Here is a 20,748-nt window from a genome sequence, read left to right on the forward strand (position 1 = left end):
TAATTACTGCTGGACACCTCAGATATCATTGAATTAGACAGACACCTATCCTGAGATCATTACTCTTTAAGGGAGACTTTCTTCTTTCACCAGAAGCAACACGCTCCCAGCCACTGTTCTTGTTTTGTTCCAAGGCTGAACTTACCATGACTGACGAGATCATAAAAAAGTCTCGAGAAGACTGTATCCGATCAAACCTGAAGGAATAAGCATAGCAGAAGAGGGTCATCGCTGGGGCCCAGCCAATCAGACACAGCATCTGGAAAACAAGAGAGATCAGAGAAGCGGAGACAGTGGCTCGGTGTGCCGTGCAGGCCAGTGTTCATCTATGCATCAATATCCAAGTCCATGCAAGGTCAGACTCTCCCAGACAATTCAATTAGCGTCAAAGTGAACCCAAGAGACATCTAATACCCTGATGGACTTGAGTCACCAGAAATAAAACTCACAAAATTATATTATGGAATTTCTATATTACTTAAGTGCATCTCATTGTACTACTGGAAACTGAATTTCTCTGAGAGATTAGCAGTGGCCTTTCAGAGAATATTGATCATTTACAATGAAATAAAAACAAAAAACACTGGATACCAGGCAGTCAAACAGATGGAAACACAAGGAACTGCAGACGCTGGAAACCAGAGCAAAACACAAAGTGCTGGAGGAACTCTGCAGGTCATGCAGCATTTCAGGGGGGAATGGACAGACGATATTTTGGGTCGGGACCCTTCTTCAGTATGAGACAGCATGTACGAAAAGAACAACAGAGTGGACGTTTCAGATCAGAACTGGGATAGAGATGAAAGTAATTTTATGTTGCAGTAGTGGTGGGAGGAATGGAAGGAACAACTCTGTGATATGGTGAGACCAAATCATATGGGTTAATGGAGAAATTAGCAGCAGTGATGTTTTGCCTGTGTGAGAATATTAGTACTGTTCCAACCAGAAATGTTTCCAGCAAGGGCATGAATTTTGAATGGGAGAACCATTTTGTCAGCCTCCTTACACCATATTAACCACACTGGGCACCTGGTAGTTTTAAATAATTCCTGTCAAACAAGCTGGTTGTGTGCCAGCTTCATCCCAGTATAGTCCTCTGAGTATCAGGAGTGTTTTATTGCCATGTGACTCAAAATGGAACAAATGAAATGCTTACTTACAGCAACGGGGATATCAGGGGCCTCTACTGTATAAACCTTTGTCAATGTCCAACCTCCTGACTGTGGACTCTAACTTGTCCCTTATCTCACCTATGCATTTTGCCTGGGCCAATTTCCATGCAATACAAAGTGCTGGGGTAATTCAGCGGATCAGGCAGATCTCTGGAGAACATGGATAGGTGATTTTTCAGTCTGAAGATGGGTCCCAACCCAAAACGTCACCTATCCAGAGATGCTCCAGAGATGCTGCTTGACCCGCTAAGTTACTCCAGCACTTTGTCTTTTTTTGTAAACCAGCATCTGCAGATCCTTGTATTTATAATTTCCATGCATCTCTTTTGGCAGCCAATACTGTCCCTATACACCCTTCAGATTTGACTCCCACAGGGCTGTCTGCAGGGGTTAGTGAGATGTGAACTGGCCTTGAACGTTGCCCCTTGAAGGACTGCACCATTCACCTCTACAACCACTGCCCTTCCCTGCCCACACCCTGCTTTCAAATGCTCTCTGTCACTGGCCTAGGCATCATGTTAGATAGAGCTCTGGGGGCTATTGGAATCAAGGGATATGGGGAGAAGTTGGGCGCAGGTTACTGATTGTGGATGATCAGCCATGATCACAATGAATGGCAGTGCTGGCTCGAAGGGCCGAATGGCCTCCTCCTCCAACTATTTTCTATGTTTCTATGTTCATTTTGCACCATGGGCTCGGGGATGTGAAAATGAAAGGGGACAGCAAGTTTCCTTATGGATATCCATAAATCAATCAGGTTGCCTAATTAATTTATTATTGGTTAATTTAGATTATTGGATGTTTTAACTTTAAAATTGAAAATATATTTAGTCTAATACTATTTTATGTCAATACCTGTCACTCTCCAGTAATAATAAAGCACACATCCCATTTACAGGTGTTATCAATCTCCGTGAGCACAATCCATTGTGTGAACAATACATTAATTTGTTTCAGTATCAATTTTTATATTAATGCAAAACTTTAAAGAGTTTATTGATTTAACCAAATGCCTCATCCATTTTCCCACTGCAAACTCTCAACTCATTACCTATTGAGTTATGTCCAATCCACATAAATTGCTTATTTTAATTTTAACTCATTTTAAGTGAACATTTCAGTTTTCAATAATATTACATTTGATATGACTATTTGGCCTGTTCAATTTATTAGTTAATTTACAAAACTAAAATGACCGTACTAATGATATTACTTACCATTGAAATTATAGCACCCAGATGAAACAAGAACGTGGAATTAAATGCAATCACAAAGCCAAGCATGAACACAAGTAAGATGAAATACGCGGGGATATCCACCAACGCATAACCACACCAATAGGCAGAAGGAAACAGACCAGATATCCGGAGCAGAGAGCGAGATTTAATCTGCAAATAGAAACCAGCTTGAGTTTCTCCACATGTAACTTAAATTCAAAGTGGCAGTCATCAGACCAATTCTTTTCATAAATCACTCACAATATTCACCTGAACCCAATCATTGCTGTTTTTTTCTTCCTAAAGTTATTCTAACTGGATGGATCTTGCACAAGTGTGTCATCTCTCCAATGGTCTCTAGTTTGGTTCTCAATTTCTTTCATTGTGACTTCATTATTTATTTAATTTAATCACCGAGCAAACACCTTGACTGTAATGCAGACCTCCCAACATTTGATTTTACAAATTCAGAATTGTGATGTCCAAAATTCAGAATTTTACACCAAAATACATAATATGGCGCGTAATGCAACTTTTCAGCAAAAAAAAGTATGCAGGGCAAATGCGCATACGCGTTGCGCTACTCTTCATGTGTGAAAAACGACTATTATTTCCAACAGTCTGTAGTTCTTGGACTACGTGTACAATGTCAGGCCTATCATGGGTATATTCTGCTATTTATAGAAAGGTTATTGAACAGAGATACTTTTCACAACACAAAGAAAAAATTGTTTTTTTTTGTTTTCTCTATTTTGCTTTTTCCTTACACAAAATGTATGACTAAGATATGAAGAGTTTCATTTAAAACTGCACAGACCTAAATTCAATGAAGACATACTTGCTCCAGTGATCTTCAACAGCAAATCACAACAGTCCATGCCCCCCCACCCCCCACTACCCTCCACACCACCCCCACTGCCCTCCCCCCCACTCCAACCCTCCTCCCTCCACTCCCACTCCCGACTCCCCCCTACTCCCCCTTTCCCCCCGACTCCCGCCCTACCCCCCTTTCCCCCCACTCCCGCCCTCCCCTCCTCTTCACCACCTATGTATCTTCACCATCAAACCACACCCTATTGATTCATAAACAATACAGCTTCAGCCTGGGTTTCATTGCTACACTGAGAACAAAGTACAAAGATAAATGTCTTGTAACTGTATCAACATGAAAAATGTTTGACAGTAACATGGCCCCATTGTTTTTGATCAAATGATACAACTTCCTGTCAGCATCATGTGCTAATTTCTTGTGACATTTGCAGCTACGCCAGCTCCCCAAACAATCCACCTCGGAAACCTCAGCCTTCACCCATGTCAATCAGCACCCCCTGCATAATTCTCTCACCAGCCATCAACATCGGAGTGATTGATATTTGCCAATTAAGCCATTAGCCTGCCTATCTTTGGGAGTTGAGGAAAATTGGTGCAGCCGAAAGAAACCACAGCACTACCCACTGCATCACAGTGCTGAACATAAGAGGTAGAAGCAGTGCACCATTTGGCACCTCGCGTTCTTCACAAGGTATTGAGAACACAGTTGATCTTTTATCTTGGCCACACATCCCTGCGCAAATGTCATATTCATTGACTGTCCTTATATCCAAACACAGGACAGGGGAATCAAGAACCAAAGGATGCAGGTTTAAGGTGAGAGGGGAAAGATTTAATAGGAACATGAGGGGCAACGTATTCACACAGAGGCTGGTGGGTATATGGAATGAGTTGCCAGAGGAAATAGTTGAGACAGGTACAATAACAACATTTCTAAGACATTTAGACAGGTATATCATTGGAAAAAGTTTAGAAAGATATGGGCCAAATGGGACTAACTTAGATGGAGCATCTTGGTTGGCATGAACGAGTTGGGCTGTTTCCGTGCTGCATGACTGACTATACTGCATGCCTGGCCTTTATTTTGGGACTTTGACTCCTAGATCAATAATGCAATTAACTCAATAATAAAATGTACGAGTACTTGACTGAGGAAGTCAAATTGATGCAAGTTCACCAACGGCTTCTACAATTACTTCAGTTTCCTGCCCCCCCCCAGCAATATTTTCTCAGAGTTTGGAATTACATTCCCATGTTTCAACAGTGCAAACTAATACATTTTGTAACCAAAGGAATCAGCAGTTTACCTCACGGTCTCGTGAATTATCCATGGTGTAACACCCAGGCAATGCCACTGAAAGGAATCCCAACACTGCCAAGGCCATATAAACCTTCTCTTTAAAGTCAGCGTCAGTCAGCGTCTAAAATAGCAAGCAAAAGTAAAGCATTCACACTTAGTTCAAGGAGAACTTATGCCACAATTATTAGCCAGAAATACAATACGTAGGTATGCTTCAAAGGATATGATCAATAATTTATCTACAGAAACTACTTGACCAGCAGTTCTAGTTATACAGACTTTCTCTGAGATGATGTGCTCTGAAATGGTGTAATGGCACCTCGGAAAAGTAAAAAACTAGAATGATGTAGAGCAGCTAATAGCGCCGTGTATCGGCTGCACAAATGTCTGCAAAAAAACCAATGCAGACATTTACTGCAAATCAACATCTTAACATCCACTTCATAATCATGAACAAGTGTCCTAAACTTGAAACTAATGAATAAGATGTGCAGGCTAAAACAGTTAAAGTGGACTTGGAAAAGAGAGGCACCGACACGACAGTACAGAATACAGGAAATAGTTCCCTTTTTGTTTTATTTTCTTGTTAGATTCAAGAGAAAATTGATGTAGCACACAAGGATAGCAAAGAATGACCAAAAAAAAAGGAAGAGACTAAACAAAACTAGCAAGAAATGAAAAACATTAACAAATTCTCTAAATATATAAAAATAGACTGACTATAGTGAAAATGTTCCCTGAGAGGACATGAACCAGTAAAAGGAAATAAAGAGATGACAGACTTGGCATAGACCTTCAAATACACTGAAGGTATTACAGTATTAGCAGAAAAATCAGAGGGCAAAAAAAGGAGAGTGATTTTAAATGATTATTGCTGAAGGAAACGTCCCAGGAGCAGGAATCAAGGGCGACAACTGTTTGGCTTACCCCAGAGTTTTGGAATGTGCCCATTCACGAAAGGAGAGAAATATAGACCTTTTACTCAAAGATAGGGGCGTGGCTGTGTTCTGCAGCTGCAGCTCACCGGCAGTCTCTCTGTCTTTTTTTTGTTTTTTGTCTATTGTCATCGTTTAATGTACGTTTTGTTCTATTTTTAACTCTGTGTATGTGGGGGGGTGGTGGGGGGGTTGGGGGAAACCTTTTTTCTAATCTCTTCCTCAACGGAGATGCGACCTTTACCGTGTCGTATCTCCGTTCGCGCTACGGCCTAACATCGTGGAGTCGGCGGCCTCCAGCTGGGATCGACCTTGAAGACTCCGGTCGCAGGCCTGGACTTACCATCTCGGAGGCTTCGGCCGTGGGCCCTGCAGACCGCAACATCGGGAGTTCGCAGGTCCCTGGCTGGCGACCGGTTTTTGGGAGCTCCAGCCGTAGCAGCTTCGACCGCCCCGAAGCGCGAGGTTTGATTGACCCGCTCGCAGGCCCTTCATCGCCCTGCGTGGCCCGGCCGCAGCACTTTCCATCGCCCAGTGGGGGCTCAGGACCTTCATCGGCCTGCTCGGCTCGGCCCTGGGACTTTCCATCGCCCAGTGGGGGCTCATGACTTTCATCGGCCTGCTCGGCTCGGCCCTGGGACTTTCCATCGCCCGGTGGGGGCTTCAAAAAGTTGGGAGCCTCGATCACCTCGTGGCACCACGGGAGAAGAATGAGGAGGAGATAAGACTTTTCTTTGCCTTCCATCACAGTGAGGGTGTGCCTAGAGCAATCACTGTGATGGCTGTTTGTGTAAAAATTGTATCTGTGTGTCCTGTGCTTTTTGTTGTCTACTGCCGGACCCTGACGTGAGAGGACGCTGGCGTTGTTTATTCGCCGCTTTTCCGTTAGGATAGTTTGTCTGTTTGTTTTTATGTTGATTGTTTTTGTAAAGCGCTTTGAGCACCTGATAAGGCGCTATATAAAATAAATGCTTATTATATTATTATTATTATTATTATTATTATATGTACTGTAGAAGGACATGTAGAAAATCTAGCAGAGTTATCATGGCTTCATGAAAAAGAAACATTTGACAAACTGTTTGGGTTCTTTGTAGATATAATTAGTTGGGTAGATAAAGAGGAAACAGTTGACATGTGTATTTGGATTTCCAAAAGGCATTCAATAAGGTGCCACATAGAAAATTAGTGTACAACACATGACATATTGGGGGTAACACATCAACAAATATGAATGTGCCTCAAAGACTGGCTAGAAAACGAGGAAAGAATCAAGGTAAAAGAGAGTCTCTATTTCTCTCCATCCATCTTGGCAAGTTATAGCTGGTGGGGTCACTAGGTTCTGTGTTGGGGCCTCAACTATTTACACGACTGATAAATAAAAGCAAGGTAATTTAGCCAACAATGCAAAGGTAGATGGGAACATGGTTATGAGGAGGCCACAAAGGGCTAGCAAGGTAATACAGAGAGATTAAGTGCAAGGTTTGCTGTACAATATGGAGAACTGCAAGGTGCTATCCACATCAACAGCATAGGAAAACAAGACATTACTTACATGGAAGAGATGAGAATGTGGTTGTATCGATGGATCTGGTGTTCTCGTTTATGTAACATCAGGTTAAAATGGGGACACAGCAAGCAACGGGGAATAGAAGTAGAACAATTGAACTTTATTGCACAGGGGATGGAGTTTGAAAGGAGACAATCCTTATTAAAGGATACTCTTACATTGGAAGCACAGTTAAGGTTCACTAAGCTGAGCCTAAGGATGAAGAATTGTCTTCTGAAAACAAATTCAGCAGGTTAGACCCTAACTCAGAGGGATTTAGAAATGACTTTACTGAAACATAACATGATGGGAACTCGTGTAGAGTTATAGAAAATGTTATGGTGCTTAGGGTAGTAATACAATTGGTGTAAAATATGTTGTCCCTGTCCTATTAAACAAGTTAGATCCAGTTTCTACAATTGAGCTAACAAGCATGGCAGTTTAAGAATGTTCTCTTAAAAATAACATTGCCACAAAGTTGTAGCTTACTTGATAGTAACGTCCATGGCGATGACCTGTTGTCTCTAGATGGCCAGACTATGGAATATGTACAGGATGTATAAGAGAAGATGAAGCAGCACAAACGTATTCTTAAAGCAAGTAAGCAGGGCAGGAATGCAAGACAAGGTGATCAGTTTTTAAGGGCAAATGCTCACCAGACAAAACACAGCAACTAAAAGTTGAATGCAAATAACCTCTGGATAAATAAAACATTGATTGAATCCAGCAGATTATTTGCTATGATTGAATACTGACTGGAGGCAGGGGTCTTACCTCGATCAACATTTCTGCATTGATCAAGAAAACGCTCTTCAATCAGGTGCACCTTCAGAATTAGATGATAGTCATAGGTAACTATGGTTCGGATAAACTTATCAGAGATTTCTGTGCTTTCCATCATCCCAGACTCTGTACCTGCATGTTTCCATGCATCTGTTTAAATAAACCAGTGTGCAAGGGCAGCTGAGCCTCATCTGATGACCGCGCGGTCAGAGGTGAATGCACGGTCACATCAGCTGGGCAGGGGAAACATCTGCCGAGAGGCAGTTACCAGTCATGGGGTTATCCAGAACAAGGGGGCATTGTTTCAAGGTAATAGGTTATCCATTGATGACAAACACAAAGAGGAATCTCTTCTATCACAGTCATACCCTTTGAATACCCCAGGGTGCTGTGAAGTCTACGTCAGTGAACGTATTCAAGGGTCATAAAGATAATCAAATTCCAGGTGCATCAAGGGTTATGTCGAAACAGAAAGGAAAGTAGCATTGAAGGAAGATTAGATTAGCTGAGAGCTGAATGAATGACAGAGCTGAGTCGAGGAGCTACATGCTCCTAACTGCTGTGTTTAACTTACTAAGTGGAATGGCTTGCTCCAGGTTCGAATCCCCCCAGATCCATTCACACTAATGAGGACAGCGTTACTGATCAAGTTAATCAAGACAGGCAGCGAATGGACCATGGTGCTGTTGAACACTGCAGTGAATGCATATTGCCCCTGAACAGGAAACAAAAGAAGATTATTATAAAAACATGGCTCAATATACCATTATCTGTCCCTCTCTCCCAAAACACAATGCAGTTGACCAGTTGATCCAGCCAGCGCAGAGCAATGATGCACACGTTGTGTTAGAACCAATTGATGAATTAACGTTTTGATGGATTTGCATGAATGTGTATCTCTGTGTATCTCTCCTCTAAAATAACAAAAGGCAGTGCAACAAGCGAAATATATTTTGTGGTGAGATTTTCCCCCTGATGGGTTCTAATTTCCAAACCTTAGGATCATTTCAGCTGCTGCTGCTGATCTTTGCTGCATCTCATTCGTTAGATAGGTCAACCAGGATCCCACACTCGAGACATTCTTGTGACACGGCAGCCACGATTTCCCACGTAACAGTGGACACTGAAAGTGGCAACGGCAGACTGAGTGGCCACAAGAATTGGCCCGTGCAAGCATTCTTACACTGCTCTTCCCGAGACCTCCTGAGCAATTTCCTGCCAAGGGATGGCAGCTCTAAACCTGGTGGTGTTCTGCATAGCGAGCACACCTCCTTCACACATGCTCCTTCACCAATTAGGTCCCTCAGACCTTCCTGGATCCACCTCCACCAGGCCAAACCCGATCACCACAGCATGCAATCTATACCCACCAGTAACTGGGAGTGTTGGGTACACAGCACCATGCCCCTATAGAGATGCCTGGAACAATCCTGCTGTTTTAGCTGTAACAAATGCAAGAACCTGCACTGTACTGAGACAGGCAGTGACCGCCCGTGCCCACAGTGGCCCCCTCATGCCCAGACTACCAGTGACTGCCTGTGCCCACAGTGACCGGCAGTAACCACCTGTGCCCTTTGTCAGCACCTTTGCCCAGACCAGCCGTAACCGCCCGTGCCCACCATGACTGCTCATGACCAACTAGCCGTAACCGCCCGTGCCCACCGTGACTGCTCGTGCCCAGACCAGCCGTCACCGCCCGTACCCACCGTGACTGCTCGTGCCCAGACCAGCCGAAACCACCTGTGCCCACAGTGGTCCTCTCATGCCCAGACCAGCCGTAACCGCCCGTGCCCACCGTGACTGCTCGTGCCCAGACTAGCCGTAACCCCCCTTGCCCACCGTGACTGCTCGTGCCCAGACCAGCCAAAACCACCCTTGCCCACCGTGACTGCTCGTGCCCAGACCATCCTTAACCGCCCGTGCCCACAGTGACTGCTCGTGCCCAGACCAGCAGTAATCGCTTGTGTCGTTATTGTGTGCCTGTGCCCACACTGGCCATCAGTGACCGCCTGTACTTGGCACCAGTTTCAATGTGGGGCGGTTATCAGGAAAACCTGACTATCATGTCATATGGACCTCATGTGTGAACACCCCACTGTTATTTATACAGACAGCACATGGTGACTCACAAAACAAATTAAATATCAAAAGCAACGTGAAGAGCAAATTCTGGGCCATTATTTATAATTATTTCTCCGATTCATTCAGCAGTCAATTTTAACCTTTACACAGTCATTTTAAAAAAGGAATAAATTGCAAGAACATTTTCCAATCACACAAGTGACAAAGTGACGAGTCAGTGCTGCACCTTCTCTCCCCTCCATTTACCCCACTGCCACATATGTGAACGATATACCTACACACCTGTTGAGAAGAAATACCAATTTTACCTGCTCTCTTACGTATTATCCACAGATCCAATATAGACAAAGATGACAAGCAAATGTGTACTTTAATCACAATGGGAAAACTCAAAATTATTAGCCTCAGTCAAGTCCGAGTTAATTTCCACCTACCTTGATTACATCCTATCCTCCCCTGGTCAAATCCCTCCCCACCTATGTCCAAGACACCTCACTTGCTCTCCATCTCCTCAATAACTTCCGGTTCCCAGGCCCCCACTCCCTCATCTTTACCATGGATGTCCAGTCACTACACCTCCGTCCCCCACAAGGATGATCTTGAAGCCCTCCGTTTCTTCCTCAACCGTAGAACCAGCCAATCTCTATCTACTAACACTCTCCTCCGCCTAGCAGATCTGGTTCTTACCCTCAACAACTTCTCCTTTGACTCCTCCCACTTCCTTCAAACCCGAGGCATAGCTATGGGCACTCGCATGGGCCCTAGCTATGCCTGCCTCTGTCGGGTACATTGAATAATCCCTGTTCCAGATGTACACCGGCCCCATCCCCAAACTCTACCTCCGCTACATTGACGACTGCATTGGTGCTACCTCTTGTACCCATGCAGAACTCACTGACTTCATACATTTCACCACTAATTTCCATCCTGCTCTTAAATACACTTCGACTATCTCCGACATCTCCCTACCGTTTCTGGATCTCACCATCTCCATCACAGGAGACAGACTAGTGACCGACATCTACTACAAACCCACTGACTCCCACAGCTTTCTGGACTACACTTCTTCCCACCCTGTCTCCTGCAAAAAGTCTAACCCCTACTCCCAATTCCTCCGCTAATGTCACATCTGCGCCCAGGATGAGGTGTTTCACACTAGGGCATCAGAGATGTCCTCATTCTTTAGGAAATAGGGCTTCCCCTCTTCCATTATAGATGAGGCTCTCACTAGGGCCTCCTCTATATTCCGCAGCTCCACTCGTGCTCCCCCTCCCCTCATTCGTGACAAGGATAGAGTCCCCCTTGTCCTCACCTTCCACCCCATCAGCCAGCGTATACAACAAATTATCCTCCAACATTTCCGTTACCTCCAACGGGATCACACTACTGACCACATCTTCCCATCTCCTCCCCTTTCTGCTTTCCGTAGAGACCGTTCCCTCCGTAACTCCCTGGTCCACTCGTCCCTTCCTACCCAAACCACCCTCTCCCCAGGCACTTTCCCCTGCAACCGCAGGAGATGCAACACCTGTCCCTTTACATCCCCCCTCGACTCCATCCAAGGACCCAAACAGTTTCCAGGTGAGGCAGAGGTTCACCTGCACCTCCTCCAACCTCATCTATTGCAGCCGCTGTTCCAGATGTCAACTTCTCTACATCGGCGAGACCAAACGCAGGTTCGGTGATCGTTTCGCTCAACACGTTTGCTCAGTCTGCCTTAATCAACCTGATCTCCCGGTGGCTGAGCATTTCAACTCCCCCTCCCACTCCCAGTCTGACCTTTCTGTCATGGGTCTCCTCCAGTGTCATAGTGAGGCCCACCGCAAATTGGAGGAACAGCACCTCATATTTCGCTTGAGCAGCTTACAGCCCAGCAGTATGAACATTGACTTCTCTAACTTTAGATAGCTCCTCTGTCCCTCTCTTCCCCTTCCCCTCTGTCTTCCTGTCTCCACCTATATCCTTTCTTTGTTCCTCCCCCCCGACATCAGTCTGAAGAAGGGTCTCGACCCGAAACGTCGCCCATTCCTTCTCTCCAGAGATGCTGCTTGACCCGCTGAGTTACTCCAACATTTTGTGATAGCCTTAGTCAAAATACTTGCTCTGCTCTGGACCATGTGAATAACAGGAATACATACGTCAGGCTGCTGTTCATCGACTACAATCAGTTTAACACCATCATCACTCCAATATCATTACCAACCTCCAAGACCTGGGTCTCTGTATCTTCCTCTGTAACTAGATCTGAAGAAGGGTCTCGACCCAAAACATCACCTATTCCTTTTCTCCAGAGGGAGCTGTCTGACCCACTGAGTTACTCCAGCTTTTTGTGTCTAACTAGATCCTTGACCTCCTCATCAGCAGATCTCAGAGCGGATTCACAACATCTCCTCCTCTCTAACCATCAACACAAGAGCACCTCAATGCCACATACTTTGTCCCTTGCTCTACTCACTGTACACCCATGACAGTGTGACTAAGCGCAGAACCAATACCATCCATACATTTACCGCCAACACCTTTAGTGCTGGCCAAGTCATGGGAGATGTTGAGCCAGTGTGGTGATGAAGAGAGATAACTCACCTGGTTGAGTGGTGCTGCAACAATAACCTCTCACTCAGTGACAACAAAACCATGGAACTTATCATTGACTCCAAAATGGGAAATTGGGAGGCCACGTGCCAGCTTTCATCGGCTGGTTGGTGGTGGAGAGTTAGCAGCTTCAAGTTCATGGGCATTACCATCTTGGATGACCTGTCCTGAGCCCGTCACACAGATGTAATCATGAATTAGGCGTGCCAGCACTTCCTCTTTCTTAGACGTTTTAAGAGATTTGGCATATCACCGAATTCTCTCATGGACTTATACCGATGCAGTGCAGAAAGTATCTTGACTGGTTGCATCGTGGCCTGGTACAGCAATTCCAATTCACAGGAACACAAGTGGCTGCAGTGAGTGGAGGACTCAGATCAGGCAAAGCTCACCCCACCATCAAAAGCATCTACACGAGGCGGTGCCTCAAGAAGGCGGCATCTATCAACAAGGATCCCCACCATCCAGGCCGTGCCCTCTTCTCGCATCAGGCAGGAGGTACAGAAGCCTGAAGCCCTACACCACTTCCTACAACCATCACGTTCTTGAACTGCCCTCCATAATCCTAAACTACCTCAACAGAACACCACAGACCACAGTCTGAAGAAGGGTCTCGACCCGAAACGTCACCCATTCCTTCTCTCCTGAGATGCTGCCTGACCTGCTGAGTTACTTCAGCATTTTGTGAAATAAACACCACAGACCACCTAGTGCATTAACACATTTTCTAAATGAGTTTTGCACCAACATGTTGCTTTTGCAGTCTTTTTCTTTTTACGGTCTTGCAGAATTTGTATCATTTATGTATAATTTATATTTTTGTGTGTTTGTGGCAGTGAGGCATCTGCAAGCTAGCTTTTTATTCTACCTGTACCTCACTGTACCTGTGCAATAAAGTTGATCTGACGAATTTCACAAGTGGCATGTCATAGAAGGAATGCAAGGGAAGAGATTATTTTTCATTATAACATGACCTGTTTCAGTACAATTTCAACGGAAACGCATGCTGTGCATATTTAAACCTGGTTTAATTTGTCTTGTTCAAATTGAGGGGCAACAACCATAAAATACATATGTGTCACCTCAAGGAAGTCTTTCAACAACATTCCCATTCAGTACAGTTACGTCATGGCTCAAATGCAACAAACCCATTGACGAGTTATTTTGAAGTTGATTACCTCTTCTGGATACGACACATTTAATGCTGCATTGTGTGGAGTGGCGTCTGTGAAATTATTGAACAACTCCACCGTCACTTTCTGAGCTTCCAAACCATGGATAAGTTTATCAATACCACTGTCTGAATTAAAATAAAAACAAAGTAAAATGATTATTTAGTATTAATTATGGGCATAGAAATATAATAAAGGGGTATTTAAAAAAAAAACAAAGATCCCAAGTTTTTGTTTGATTGTTCCTTGGATACTTTAAACAGATACCTGCTACCTCAAAATACCTTTAAATATTTCAACATTTTGTCACAATTTTCTTTCATTATATTCAGAGATTACAATTTGATCTTTACTCCTTTATAACCACTATGCATCTAAACGTGAAGCCCAAGGTACTAGAATAGTGATGTAAATTTAAGCAGAGACAAGTTAAACAATCTAAGATTATTTTGAGCAGTTGTGCTCAGCTGCATTGGAGGCTAGTTACAGAAAGCTCTGGCAACCCTGCAAGTCCTGGTCTTTGGTGCTGTTTGAATTAGCATTTTTTCCAGTCTATTGGTTGTTATTCCCTAATAATACCCCTGTACATCTTTAAATTCACTTTTGTTTTAAGATATCATACAGGATTAAAATAAAATTTCCAGTGAAACGGTAGGTTAAAGGGGAGTGGAAGGAGAGCAGGTAGGTGGAAGGAGAGCAGCAAACATTACCAGGTAACCAGATATCAAACCAATAGATTTCCAAATGGTTGGATTGCAGCTTATTGGAGTTTAATTGTGATAATGTGCAAAGGCTAAAAAACATTTTTAAAAGGGTGCATTTACAATAAAGTTTATTGATAAGGTAGAACATTTAGAATTTTGTGGCCAGGAATCAATTCAACTAATGATTTGCTTACTGAAAGTTTTGTGCAAGAGATATTACTACTGCCTACATCTCACCTGTGGAGTTTTTCAGGAGGAGGCTTGTGGTATGCTTCTGCTGTTTATGTCCTCGTTGTAGAAGAATCAACTCCGGGGAGAGCTCCACTGCAATATCCTTCCGACTAAGTGTACCATTTATTAACGCCATCATAACCACGATGGATATTAGAAGGCCAATAATGTAAAGGCTGCAAAAGTATTGAAAGACATTATTCAACTCTTTCCAATACATGCTAGGTCTAAAGCAGTTCCTATTTATTTTAAATTTTACTTCTAAAATTATTTTAAAAGTAAATCTCCACACTGGAGAAACGAACTCATTTCCGAAATCTCAGAATGTTTATGACAATAAACATTACGCTGACGGTTTCAATGCCACACCAAGTCACAACATGACACTTCTAAGACTATTAAACAGACATGAGGCTGGGAAATTGAGCATCCTATTTGCAAGATCATAAATGCTGATGGAACATCAGTGACGTGTCTCAATCAAAAACAGGTGGAAGGAAAACACTAATAAATGTGCCCTACAGAGCAGTTTACAGAGGAGACAAAGAATGGTACAGTCAAACTCTGGCAGTCCAAGATCCAATGGTTTGGAGATCTTGCTTCATCTCACTCTCACATTGGTCTGGAACTAGAGCTGGAGTGGGAGAGTCGGGGTGTGTGGTGGGGGGGAAGGGAGTGTGGAGGGTGGGGGGGTCAGAGATCGGAGCATGGACCAGATGGTGAGCCTGGTGTGCAGCCAGTGCCAGGGTTGTGAGTCTGGAACACCGGGGGCCAGGAACATGGGGAGGTTTGTAGTCAGTGCCAGAGTCTGGAGTGCTTCTATGTTTCCCATTCCTTTTAAAATCACCAGGTTAACATGTTAAAAATCTGAAACACGTGTCTTTGGGTACTATCTGTTACTCCAGCGCTACCACAGTGCCACGGATGCTGAATTATTGGAGACGTAAGATACTGCAGATGCTGGAATTTTGAGTAATAACAAAGTTCTGGAGGAACTCAGCAGGTCAGTCCGCACATGTGGAGGGAATGGACAAGCTAAGATTCGAGTCGGGACCCTTCTTCAGGGTGGGGGAAGGGGAGGAAAATGCTGGAAAAGAGAGGGGCTCAAAACTTCCCAGATGATGTACACCGTGTCCCCAACCACCCACCTGCCTAACCGATTGGTCAGACGTTTGTGTAATAGTCTGCAGTTCCTACATTCACCTCAGAACCCATAAAACCAATATGGGCGTAAATCATCCTTGATTTTGTGACTACCAGGAGGAAGGTGCTTACATGTAAAGAAGTGTGCTGCGTTCTCGACGAAAATTCATAAATCGTAACCAGGTTACAGTACGGAACTGCTGTTCCCACAGAGCAGTGCCGGACAACATTGCTGAATTAGTTTCTGGAAAGGTCAGGAGTTGATGATCAATTGAATCAATGCAAACATCCTCTTCAGGCATCACATCAGGTGCTGGATCCCTGGTAAAAACAGTGTAATCTGAAAAAATACAAGTAAACTCAAACACTATACACCAAAGAACATGAAAACAATCTCTTGCAATATTTATTGTCAGTGGAAAGTGTTTGAAAGTACAAAGTGTTTGAAAGGTATTTTGGAGATTACACTATGGCCGGTTAGAGTTCCTCATGCTACCGCAAGATTTTATTTACCTGTTTGATCCATTTCAGATTCCGATTCTAATTTCAGGAAAACCTCTTCTAAAGAAGTCATGGACACGCCATAGCTGTTGATTCCCAAATTGGTACGGCTGTCCAAATCTTCAAATAGCCCTGAAGAAAAATGCTCACAATGAGTAGTCTAAGCAAGGGTGCAGTACTGCAGTATAAAATCATGCCTTTGAAGCTTGGGAGGAGAGCTACCAAGTCAATATGGAACAGTCTTCTCCAAGAGTTGGAAACAGGCCTATTGGCCCATCCTGTCCATGCTGACCAAGTTGGCATTCTGGGCAAATCACATTTGCCTGCATTTGGCCCATACCTTTGCTATTCATATATCTGCCCAAAAGTTGTAAATGTATCCACTTCTATAGCTTCCTCTAGCAGCTCATTCGACATACAGATCCCCTCTTGTTAATGCCCTCTAGCTTAAGAATCCTCTATCCTGGGAAAAAGACTGAGCACTTTCACTTTATCCATGCCCCTTGTGATGTTGTACACCTCATTAACGTCACCTCTCAGTCTCCTAAGCACCAAAGACAAACGTCCCACCCTATCCAACCTCTCCCTATAAAACAGCAACATCCTGGTGAATCACTATTTGTTAAAGATAGCAGATTTTACAGATCAAAGAATGAAAGTGACATGGTTCCACTATACCTGCAAACTTGTTAACATCCTGAAGAGGTAGGACATAGGCTAGTTCCAGATCATGCAGCTGTGAAAACTCGGCTTTAGGGATGTGGTGCTTAATTAACGACGTCACTTTATCAGAATAGCAGGATTCATTCACAGACATTCTGTTCAAAGTAAGAAGTGTTACAGGTAATTTGATCCAAGATCGAGATGTGGATGCATTCAAATTTATTGGCAAGATTTTCTGGAACAGTGATTGATGACTAGGTAGACACAAAATGCTGGAGTAACTCAGCGGGACAGGCAGCATCTCTGGAGAGAAGTAATGGGTGACGTTTCGGGTCGAGACCCTTCTTCAGATTGATCTCAACCCGAAACATCATCTGTTCCTCTCCAGAAATGCTGCCTGTCCCGCTGAGTTATTCCAGCATTTTGTGTCTACCTTCAATTTAAATCAGCATCTGCAGTTCTTTCCTACTCTTTGATGATGACTAATTGTACCAACTAATGAAAATTAATCCCTATAAAATTAATTTGAAAACATAGCAAGAAGAACAATCATGATTTCAGGAATAAAGAGGCAATGCTACTTTTTTATTAATTAGGCATCCCTTAGATTATTGTCAACAATTCTAGGCATCGCACAACAGAAAAGTTGTAAATCCCTTAGACGTGGTACATAATGAGTTTGAGGAGCTTCTTCTTCTTCTTGCGTTTGAGGCAGCAGAAATTATGTAACGGCCTCCAGGCGCAGTAGCCAGTGCAATGTGCTGTTGTCAAGGGCCGTGAGGTCTACCCCTCCACCAGGGGGACGGAGGACAGTGCAGTCAAAATGACATGCTGCGCTGTTTGCTGGTCTGCTCCACACACGCAGGCTGCTGATGAACGCAACCCCCAACGATGCATGTTGGCATTGAACCGGCCGACCCCCGTGTGGAGCCGGTTCAGGGCGACCCACTCTTTGCGAGGCATGACCAAGCCGGGTGGGGCTGTGGAGTTCGGTGCGACAGTGAATTGAGGAGGTCGCGATGTCTGTTCCCAGCTGGTTCTCCATGCTCCTAGTATGTTGAAACCGGTGCCACACAGGATCGCTGTATGACGGGAGAAAGGGTGACGAGATGACAGGCGTTGAGGTCCCAGTTGCTGTGAATCCAGGGCAAGGTAGTGCAAAGGATGTTTGGCGTCCGATGGGGCCTTGCACACCAGCCTATGAGTGAAGAACTCTCTGCGAAGCTTGGCGGGTGCGATACCTGTGAGCACCGGCAGGATATCCATCGGAGTAGGGTGTAGGCAGCCAGTGATGATCCGCATGGTGTCGTTGAGGGTGGCGTCTAGCTTGCTGGTATGAGCGCTGCGGCACCATGCTGGCGCTGTACACGAGTGCAAGAGCACTGGTTCGAAGAGTAGATGTCCTGGGGCCCCATGACGATCCGGCCAAGCAACGCAGGAGGTTGTTCCGTGCCGAGACTTTAGCACGGAGAGCTTCAAGGTGTTGCTTGTAGGTCAGCTGCCGATCTAGTTTCACCCTGAGGTATGTAGGAAATGGGTTGTAGGGTAGGGGTGACCCATTGAGGGTGACGGTTAGCTGGCGTTGAGCTTCCTTGTTGTTCAGGTGAAAGGCCGTTGTGGTGGTTTTTGCCATACTCAGTTTTAGTCTCCAGGTCTTAAGGTAGCCCGCGACAAGTTCCATATCCGCCGAGAGCAAATCCTCAACATTTGACCAACTCTTGTCCGAGCGCAGTAGGGTCAAGTCATCTGCGTATCCATACTAGCGCGAGGTCGTGCGTGGCAGATCGCTGATATAGAGATTGAAGAGCATGGGGACCAGTACCGAGCCTTGGGGGACTCCGTTTCTTAGGCGTCGCAGTCGGCTAGATTGTCTGTCGATGGTCTTGAGTACAAAACTGCGGTTGGCAAGGATGTTGGCAAGGAACTGCACTAAATGACGATCAGGGATGGTTTGGAGGAGCTTCAAGATCAAGCCCTGGTGCCACACAGCATCATAGGTGGCGGTGAGGTCCACCAGTGTGATGCCCGCCTTGTCACCCTTTTCGAAACTGTCTTCGATGTTATTGGTCAGCTTGACTATTTGGTGGGTGGTGCAGCGTCCACGCCGAAATCCGACTTGTTCAGCAGGTAGTTGAGGGTAAACGATTGGATCGAGCCGGGCCAGGAGAAACCGTTCGAGGAGCTTGTACGGGACACAGAGGAGAGAGATGGTCCGATATTTCCTTGGGTTGTCCACAGGCTTGTTCGGTTTTGGTAGCGCAATGACGGTGGCTTTCCGCCAGATCTTCAGAATGGACTGACCAATGAGGCAAGAGGAGTAAAACTCACGGAGTCAGGCCAGGCATTTAGGACCACAGTGTTTCAGGAATTCTGGGGGGATGTTATCAGGACCCTGAGCTTTTCCTCATTTCAGTTGAGAGATGACAGAAAGTTCTGCAGAGGAAAAGGGTGCTGACAGGTGCCCATCAGTGCCTGGAGCTTTCCAAAGATTAGTGGATTCCTGTTTGACAAAACGAGTATGGTTCTTGTCCGCGTCTTTGGAGTGGCCATTGGCCAGGAACTGGTGGGCGATGGAGTTGGCCGTGACAGGGCAATGCTTTAGCTGGGTACTTTGACCGGTGAGGCGATTGAAGGTCTTCCACGCCACCCTACTGGAGTGTGTGAAGTCGATTCCTTGGATTGTCTCTTCCCACCGCTCTCTGCGCTTCTTGTCAAGGCAGTGTGTCAGTTCCGCAGCCTTGGAGGCAGCCTCTTCGCCAGGTTCAGCGTACAGGAATGCGTGGTAGCATGCGTCACACTCTTCGTCCCATGTGGGGATGTACCGGCGATGATAGCCACGAGGAATGGAACTCTTTGCTGCCCTGATGAGGAGTTTGCAGAGGGCTGAGTAGGCATTGTTCGGGTTGGTGGGGGTGGGAAGGCTATCGATCGAGAGGTCCACCAGACTTGTGAACTGGTCCCACCTGGCCTTTGCAAAAATTCCACCTCTTCGCAGGTTTGGTTGGGGTTGTCCGGAATATTCAGAGATGGACGATGTTGTGATTTCGGGAAGTGATCCAGGGTGATACGGTGTGGGGATGGTCCATTCAGGTTTGCAAAAGCCAAGTCAGGGTTGGTAGTGGTGTTCCACCTGCCAGAGCAGAAGCTGTCCGGTTGTTTTGGGTCGTACAGGAGTTGAACACCAGTAGCTGAGGCCCAGTCTTCTAGTGCAGCGCCATCTGGGTTAGTTGAACAGTAGCCCCAGGTGGTGCTGTGGCAATTAAAGTCTCCAGCGTACACGCAGGGCCAGCCAAAGGCGGGGATGGAGTCCTTGTGAAGCCTGGTAGTGAGAATCTATGCTATTAGCTGATATAGTTAATTAGAGATATTGATATTTTGTTGTAGATGGTTTCTTTTGTTGTTGTTTTAGCTAATATAAAATGAATGCTTATTTTCAGTAGAAAGCAGTAAGATGGATGCTTGTGGCAGAAATGTTATCATTGGGAATGGAATGTGTTTGTCCCTCTAGGAGTGATAGGGAGTTGGCAGAGGCGTATAGGGGTTCTTTGTTCTTAAATTACTCCCTTGTCTGATAGTGTTAGCTTGTGTATTAAAACAGTTAGAGCAAGGTCGTGCAGCTGCGGGAGTAGATTAAAAGTTTATTTCTCAATAACTCCTTATATGGGTGCATGTGAAAGTAGGAAAAGTTTCGAATCCACTCTAGGTAAATTGATGCGTTTCCCCGAAAGCATGCGACCTATATTAATGGTTTGTTTTCTAAGCATGTGACTTGTATTAATGGTTTGTTTTCTCTGTAACCATGGGAATTGTATTAGAATTGTAATTGGTCCTTGATTTTATCTGTTACACCCCTTTTTCCTTTCTGTATAAAAA

The 20,748-nt window shown here is 44.9% G+C and overlaps 1 protein-coding gene across 1 annotated transcript in view; it reads right to left on the reverse strand.

The window, feature by feature from the left end:
• The window catches only part of abca5 (ATP-binding cassette, sub-family A (ABC1), member 5), a 92,482-nt gene that overhangs the window by 27,726 nt on the left and 44,008 nt on the right, over positions 1–20,748 (reverse strand). Inside the window, exons 16-24 of the mRNA XM_078401116.1 lie at positions 16,891–17,030; positions 16,225–16,344; positions 15,844–16,051; positions 14,575–14,744; positions 13,640–13,761; positions 8,362–8,502; positions 4,528–4,641; positions 2,390–2,560; positions 146–259 (exon numbers count right to left, since the gene is read on the reverse strand). Coding sequence (XP_078257242.1) covers positions 146–259; positions 2,390–2,560; positions 4,528–4,641; positions 8,362–8,502; positions 13,640–13,761; positions 14,575–14,744; positions 15,844–16,051; positions 16,225–16,344; positions 16,891–17,030 — 1,300 coding nt within the window. The remainder of the gene's footprint in view (positions 1–145; positions 260–2,389; positions 2,561–4,527; positions 4,642–8,361; positions 8,503–13,639; positions 13,762–14,574; positions 14,745–15,843; positions 16,052–16,224; positions 16,345–16,890; positions 17,031–20,748) is intronic.

This window comes from Rhinoraja longicauda, chromosome 6, assembly GCF_053455715.1.
Source record: "Rhinoraja longicauda isolate Sanriku21f chromosome 6, sRhiLon1.1, whole genome shotgun sequence".
NCBI classification, from domain to species: domain Eukaryota; kingdom Metazoa; phylum Chordata; class Chondrichthyes; order Rajiformes; family Arhynchobatidae; genus Rhinoraja; species Rhinoraja longicauda.